This window comes from Triticum urartu, chromosome 6A (assembly GCF_056163025.1).
Source record: "Triticum urartu cultivar PI428250 chromosome 6A, HENAU_Tu73, whole genome shotgun sequence".
Lineage (NCBI taxonomy): Eukaryota > Viridiplantae > Streptophyta > Magnoliopsida > Poales > Poaceae > Triticum > Triticum urartu.
The window spans coordinates 483,313,928-483,322,123 of NC_141878.1; the positions used below are offsets into that span (position 1 = coordinate 483,313,928).

Genomic DNA, 8,196 nt, shown 5'->3' on the forward strand with positions numbered 1-8,196 from the left:
CCGCCTCTGCACTCGTGAGGCAACCAACCACCAAGGACGTGAAGCGGGGTGGAGCCCCTAGCAGCATTGTTACTCGTACTATGTTAAAAGGGGACGCGAGGGTGGCGTGGGGAACGGGGGTGACCAACGAACAGACATCGCTTGTCACGGCACGGGTAGGCTCCAGGTGACAGCGCAACGGATCTTGTTCCTGCCGCCTCATCGTGTCCGGGAAAAGGGCGCCAGGCCGCGCCCCACTACAACACCCGACCTGCGTAGACTGTACCACCAGTACAGCTAGTTTGCCACATCTTCGTTGCATCTGCAAGCAAGCAAAGCCATCCGATCCCATGATGAAGCTTTCACAACAAGCATCGCGTTAGTCAGCGGCGATTTCAGCACAGATGAGGGTTAATCAAACACGCATGATGCGATTATGAAGCTTTCGACTCGCTGTTGATACAAATCCGACACGAGAAATACTGGTAGTAAATTACAGAATCATATAGGGTTGAGGTGCTCCTGGTGCTACTGCATGCATGGCGGATGGGCGCGAGGGGCCAGAAGAATCCGCACGCCATTCACTCGGTTCAAGTCACCCGCAGAGACCGGGGCGGCCTAGTTTTCACCCAGTGTAGGTAGCTAGTGTCATCTTATGGAGAACCGGGACGACGACGACGACGAGAATGACGCCGCCGGCCTAGTACATCTCGCCGGCGAACAGCATGCCGTTGGGCGACTGGGAGCTGGCGGCGGAGAAGTCGGAGGACGTCATGGGTATCGAGATCGACAGCTGGGTGGCCGAGAAGGAGGCGAGGTTCGAGTTGTCGTCGGTCAGGTCCGACCACGAGTCCCTCGTCTTCGGCCACTCGTCGAAGAACGGCCGCAGCGTCTGGTTCTCCTGCTTCGCGGAGTCGCCGCCGCCGAAGTCGCCGCACCCTGGGAAGGAGAGCGGCTGCTGCTGCTGCTGTCGCTCGGCCTTGACGCCGCTGTTGTTGTTGCTGATGTTGTTGTTCTGACCCAGGTCACTCGTTGCTCCAAGCTGAGGAGAGTAGCTTGAGAGCGGGAATGTAGTCGTTTGAGAAGATGGCGGCAGGCGCCATGGGTTCTCCACGGAGGTGTTCATGGCTTCTGTCATGAGCTGACTCTGCTCGTCTGCCAAAGATCTTATTCCATATGCGGTATACCTGAATTTCATGTCAAAGACCGGAAGTTAATCTGTGAATTCACATATATGGATATATGAAGCATTAGAGAAGAGTCCTTCCACTAGTTATTTCTACTTGTAGAAGTGCATGCTCTAGCCAATGCAATTTGATGAAAAAGACTAGGCAACAACACTACTTAATAGTGCAGAAGTTGTTCATGGCAAGGAGATGAAAGGACAAAAATCCTTGGCACAGTTGTACAGAACTAGTGCTCCAAAATTTGCAAGGTTTTGAGGATGGAATGAATCAGCATGTCTGTGGGAGGAATATATAAGTGCTCGGTACAATTCAAAAAGTACACTTTAGAAGGGTCCTAAACGCCATCATAGCAACCAGAATAAAAGAAAATGCAAAATAAAATAAAATAAAATTGTGAGGCAAAACAATATGCAATTTCAACGGGTTCTCAGTTTACACCAAATATTCGGTTGCCTACATGAAACCTGTAGATATTCATCTCTAGTCAATATGTCAACGAAATGAAGAATTATTCCAAAGTCACTCATGCACACTACAATATGTAGTTACCGATAAATCGCCGACCAAGGAAATCCTAAACTTTCAGTTAAACACCGACACACTTTCATCGTTAAATTATCAGAAATCCTATTCATACGTACTATTTTTTAAAAGTTTACGTACTGTGAGAGAGGCAATAACTACCTAGAGCAAATCATGGAGATAACCGTTGTTACATTAAAGTACTACTCCCTCCGTTCCGATTTACTCATCATATGTAAATCAGAACACTAAAATCACTAAAATCACGACGAGTAAATCAGAACGAAGGGAGTAGTATGTATGATTTATGCATAAGAATAGCATTGCTTGAAATTATCAAGGAACCAAGCATACCTATGGTGACAGAGGAAAGCAAAACAATCGCAACAGAAGTGGCCTATTAATTTGAGATGCTAAGCTAAACCAACACAACTAAGCACGAAAGAGTGTAGATTCCCCAATGTGAACCAGCGGCAGAAGGTTTTACACCAAGAAGTTCACCGAAGTTAAATCAAGCAGCTGTACAGTTGCACTGATAGAAAGTTAGAAACACATAATTGGTACGGATGAAAATGGTGGGGCTTCCGGCACCACGCTGGCTGGCCTCTTCAGAGATAGTGGCGACCGGTATTCAGAGATAGAGCAGCTAAAATGGCCCAAATCATTGTGTGCAGGCCCTAACAGAAACAACAACTGGATGCTGTAGAAGAATAAAGAAGCGGAGTAAATGGCAAGGGACTCTGCGACGACAGACCACAAATATGTTGTGCATCATCCATTTTCATCTTTATCATGGACAGTGTACGTGCTTGAAACTTAGCCTGCGCCAAAGCCAAGCGAACACCCTGCACCGCAGTTCCAGTTCCACCTGAGCAGAGATCTATCATAGGGACCGACTGTCCCCGGGCTCCCAATCTAAAATCTGATCCCGGAAAGCAAGCAGAAGCAGAGATCTAAAGGCTAAACACAGCAGAAAATGGGTTGCAGTGCAGAGAGTAAAAAGGTTTCAGTGATAGATCATACAATGCATATTGCGTGTGTTGCAGCAGAGCAGCACTGTGCATAGAGGAACAAATTTTTTGGAAAAGCAACAAAATGGGACGCAGAAATTAGAGGACCAAAGGTATCTATCTTGGCTTGGCTGTTTTCCAATCAGTTTGAGGCATGATGGCACCGTTAAAAAAGACAAGGGCTACTGTGCGGCATGGAGAGATGTCATGAGCAGTGCGTCCTCACCTGAAATCTTTGCATGTTCCGGCGCCGCCGAGAGCCGCGTAGGGAGAGGCGGCATTGTTGCCCATGTGCTGCTGAGGCGGCCCCAGCGCGGAGGAGAACGTGCCGGGCATGGACATGCCGTTGTTCCCCCCGCCTCCACCACCGTTGGTGCCGCCGCCGATGGCGGGATAGAGGGAGTGGCTGTGGAAGCCGGTGGCGAGGGGCGGCACGGCGGAGGCGGCCGGCGGCTGGGAGTGGGGCACGAGCTGCGTTTCCACAGGCTTTCTTGAACGGTTGCGGCCGCGGTGCATGTGGCGCTCGCAGTACTTGGAGTCGGAGGCGGCCTCCTTGGCGCACCGCCACTTCTTGCCGTCCGTGCGCCGGCACCGGCCCGGCTCCGGATCCACCTTCTTGCCCAGGTACGATCCGTACCCGACTGCACAAAGCCAACAAAAACGATCGATCAGATGCAAGGTAAAGTTGCCGGCAAATATCCTTCATCGAAAAACAATGGCGAGCAGCTATAAGCTGTTCCATCAGCTAGATTTGCAGGATTAATCCGACGGAGAAAAACAAAAGGAACTGGCAAAACAAAAATGTTCAGAAGAGGGATGCTGCTAACGAACAAGGAGCCTCTGCTTTTGGACACGAGGACGCTGCTCAAGTCCTGTTTCGAATCGAACAGTGGCGCCCCTACGAATCCATGGTGCCTAGCAGCCTGATAAAAACCATGAAGATAGAGTAGCACTGGTTGGGATTACTAAAATAAGCTCACGCTTTCTGGGAGCAAATCCGGCGGAACGCACGGCGTTTCTCGAGCAGCGCAGCGGATCCCGGATTAACAAAAGACCAAGCGAGTTAACAAATGGATGGAAAGTACACACCACACCTGATCGGATGAATAAACAAAGAACGCAATCGCGAGATTTGCGGTGATGATGAAGGAAGGGGCGAGAGAGCGGGGGACGTACTGGCGAGGGGGTTGTGGTAGAAGCGGGCGGCGAGGGACTCGATGCCGCGGCGGATGGGGAGCACGAGATCCGGCGGGACGGGCACGCCGGCCACCAGGTACTTGTATATGAGCGCCTGGTGCTCCAGCTCCTCGTACTGCGCCGCCGTGAAGGGCACCGGCCTCGCCATCCACCTCCCGTCCATCCGCGCCTCCTCCCCCATGCCGCCATTGCCGCCGCTGCGCACAAGAACACGCACCGAACCACGTCACACAACACAAGAAAGAAGATGAGGGAGGAGCCAAGAAGCGAGCGGTGGACGGATGGATGCTTACGCGGAGAAGGGGGGGGAGCGGCAGAAGGGGAGGAGGGAGGCGGTGGCGGTCGCGGCCGGGGAGGAGCGGCGGTCGCCTGCCGGGGAAAGAGAGGCATACGGCATCGCCATCTTTCTCTCTCGGCCGCTGTCTCCCTCTCGCGCACACAACACGCGATGCACAAGCCAAGCTAAGCTAAGCCCCTGTGCTTGCTTGCCCACGGCGCTCCCCCGGAATCGTCTTTAATGGGGTTCCCCGCGGGCTGGCTGGCTGGCTGGCTGGCGTCGTTAATGTGCTTTGCTTGGCTTGTGCGCGCGCGCGCCCGCCCGCCTTTATTACCGGCTTTGTCTCTCTCCCTCCCTCGCTCCGTGGCCGCGTCGCTGTCCGCCTCGCTCGGAGGAGACGGTGGATGTGGACGAGGCCGACACGAGGAGGAGGAGGAGGAGGCTGTGGATCCCAGCTAGGGGTAGTAGCGAGGAGGAGTAGATGACAAGCGCCCCCTCCCTCCTCTTTCCCTGTCGCTCTAGCGTAGACGTACCAGGCTACGACGACGACGACGACGACTAGTATTGCTCGTCTCTCTCTCTTTTTCTCGTGAGGAGGAATGGATATGGATGCGATGCGATGCGATGCAATGCTGCCGGCACTGTAGCGAGTGGTGACAACTATTGCATTGCATGGGAATAGAGAGAGAAGAGAGAGATTTGGGGGTGAGTCTCTCTGTGCTGTGTTGCGGTTACCAATGCCGACTTTTAAAGTCCGTCCGTGAGAGGGTGCGGGGCAACCGTTTGCGCCACTTTTCCCTCGTCAATTTTTTTACTACAGTACTATGTGCTTGCTTCTTGTGTCGTGGTGATAACTGATAACGGAAGTAGTGTGCATCTACATCCCTGCACCCCAAACCTCTATCGAACGTCCGGACGAACGGCCCGATTACAGGTCAAATGAAAAAACCGAGACGAGCGTCTCAACTAGCACTCCATATACCCAGTCCAAATATGAAAGCGATGTCTCGGCGCGCCCGTCACGTCGAACCCGACAGGCTTACTTCAGCACAAATTGCATCAATTCACTAGCGCTCCTTTGATTTAAAGGAATTACATAAGATTTTTGGAGGATTTAAACCCTTAGAAATTTTTCATGTGATGCTCGTTTGATTCGTAGGATTGGCATCCTTAGGAATTTTTCCATATGATCCATTTGTACTACATTTTGAAGGAAAATTTTCATCCACTCAAACCTCTTTGTAGAATTCCTTTGTTTTTCCTATGCTATCAAACATTCTTTCAAATCCTGTAGGATACTATGGAACATGTCACCCTATTCCTGTATTTTTCCTATTCCTTTATTTTGACAATCCTATGAATCAAAGAGGCCCTAAACCCTTCCCCCCTCCCGACTCCCTCCACCTATTCCGTGTTCAAGCCCTTGCCGTCCGCCATCCTTGCTCCTCATCCTCGCTGCCCGTAAGGATGGCCACGGAGCAAGCGGAATATGGATGGCGTCGGGCGAGTGATCCAGCCGGTCAAGGAGTGAACCATCACGCTCGGACATTGATTTTATTTTAGCATGCCCGGATTGTTGAATTATGATTTGTTTTGCTTTGTCGTATTTTGTTTCGAACTGTTGAATTGGGATGATTTGTATTGTTTGATGGACGTCAATGGATTGCATGAATTCAAGAATCCGTATTTGCGGTGTGTCAATGTGCGGCAACTCAAGTGAGGGGCCGTCCGCGGAGGCGCCCGCTGACTTATAGATGCCAGATTTGCTAAGTCCGGCTGTAGATGCTCTCACTTCTCGAAGCATTTTCACGCATCGAACACCACATCTCAATGAAGTATCAAATTAGACGTAGGAGCATCTACAATCTGAGTCCCTATACTCGCCCCAAATGTCCGAGCAAGTTGCATGGTCAATGCCCAACCGAGCGCCGCATTTTTGACGCGCAAACGTTCGGACTTACGATCACTCCCCAGTCCAGCCCAAATTTAGGGCGAATACGGGGATGCCCGAACCTACCTGCCATGTCGGATCTGGCTCACCCGACCCCACCTAAACAGGCCGCACTCCGGCTAAAACCCTAGCCGCATTCCACTCCACTCCATTCGCTTCCCACACTATCAAGCTCCTCTTCAGCCAGCTCTGGCGTGGTCATCCATGACGGCGACTAGATACGACCCCGCTATGTCTGCATCCGAGGACTTGGAACTCATCCCTTGCAGCCCCGAGAAACATATGGGCGCCCGCTCTGCGGAGGAGTGCCCTTTCCCGCGTTCTTTAGGGAGCTGGCGGGAATCTGTTGCCGAAGTGGCGTCGGATTCGGGGCCGGAGCATCTCGTCGCGCGTCGCTTGCAGCGGTCACCACGGCCGCACGGCGCCCCGCCATGCCGCCGGAACCTTTTAGGTGGCACCTCGTCCCCGTGGTGTCAGGCGCCTAAACAGAGGTCATATGCGCTTTCACGACGAGAGGTGAATCCGAAAGAAGGCGCGACGTGCCCAGATGCGTCTGCCGGCGTCTAGGAACCGAAATTTTATACCCGTGGCTGTAGATGCTCTGATTTTTCTTCCTTTGCACGCTACAATGTTTTCAAAGATCGAAATGCGTGGCATCTTGCACCGGGACGGGCACTATCGGTTGTCTAGCTCGCCGGTGCGGTGAGTCCTCCCACGCATCGGCATGGCGAAGCCGCAAGTACTGGGCCGGGCGCCTCATCAATGGGCGAAAAGACCGGCCGGACAAGTGACGCCCTGCTCTCAAGTCTCTATGTAGGCAGCAGCAGCAGTAAATGCCATACTCTACCACCAGCTTGCACTTGCCCAGAAGCGGCGCAGTAAAGTGTCAAGTCGGTCAAACGGGCCGCTGTTGCTCCGGCCTCTATATCTACCTTCTGGCAGACAGTTCGATTTGATTTTCCTTTTCCTCTTGCGTGGCCAGGTCAGGTCAAGCGACGGACGCACACGGACCAGGCAGGCGCGCGTTAATATATCCTTCGGACACGGGCAGGCCCGGTACGTACTACGTACTACGTACTACTCCAATCCAATTGTTTTATCGTTTGTCAGGGACGTGACGCTGGCCGAGCCGAACCGACTGCGTGCATGCGGCCCGGTACGTACGTACGTAGCCGCTGCGGCGCGCGCGTCCGCTCTTGTCCGAATCCTCTTCGAAGCTGGCGTGAGGACTGTGGCACTGTGCCGTACCACTGTACTACTACGCGCGCGGGCCTCCCACTAGTCTAGTCGGCCGAGGCTGCCACGGCACGGCACGGCACGGCACAGCAGTGCTTAATTAACTGCTATTTTGCCCTCGAAACCATACGGTCGCAGAACACGAAGCTGGAGGCAACCTTTACGCCCATGCAGAGCAGCAAGGAAGACGTCAGCGGAGACGAAGCACGGGGCCAGATATTTTGGAGTAGAAAACCGGCCGGGATTTGGGAGTTGAATTCTTGCTTTGCTTGGGTTACAGAGAGCTCGCTCGCCGGTCGCTGGTGTCAGCTTCAGCCTAGCCAGCGTGTTTGGGTTAGGAGGAGCAAAAGACAGCCGCGCCCGTGCATGGGCATGGTGTGCGTCTTTGGAGCCAACGGAGGAAAGGAAATGACGTAAAATGCAAGGAAGGAAAAGGGTCCGGTACGAGCGAATCTCAGCTAGCAGTACTGCTGGTACTACTGCACCTACGTGCTAGTACCAGTCTACGGCGAACGGCACAGTGGCGACGCGAGGGAGGATCGAGGAGTAAATGAGTGACGTAGGGGGCCGGCACGAGCGGCCGCTCGCCCTGATCCCCGCCGCATGCATGGCATCGCATCTCCGTGGCCGCTGCCGCACGCGTCTACATCGGTCGTTTTGTGCGTGTGTGACGGGTGAGCTTTGCTTTGCAGGAGGGGCGGGGCGTTGCACGTGACCGGGCGGGAGGGGAGGGGGCATGCTTCCCCATATTAGCCCAGCTACGCCTAGGGGGAGCAGAGGCAGGCACCGCATAGGAGATGAGATGAGAATAGCTTTAGCGAGCGTGCATGCTAGCTA

At 53.4% G+C, this 8,196-nt stretch overlaps 1 protein-coding gene across 1 annotated transcript; it reads right to left on the reverse strand.

Moving 5' to 3' along the window:
• Nucleotides 1–390: 390 nt before the first annotated feature.
• Nucleotides 391–4,748, reverse strand: LOC147965802 (growth-regulating factor 4-like). The gene is made up of 4 exons (XM_087528407.1): nt 4,189–4,748; nt 3,875–4,092; nt 2,925–3,339; nt 391–1,166 (listed from the first exon to the last, which is right to left on the reverse strand). The coding sequence occupies exons 1-4, from the start codon at nt 4,296–4,298 to the stop codon at nt 680–682; spliced, it is 1,230 nt and encodes a 409-aa protein (XP_087384533.1). The 5' UTR covers nt 4,299–4,748; the 3' UTR covers nt 391–679.
• Nucleotides 4,749–8,196: the final 3,448 nt, after the last annotated feature.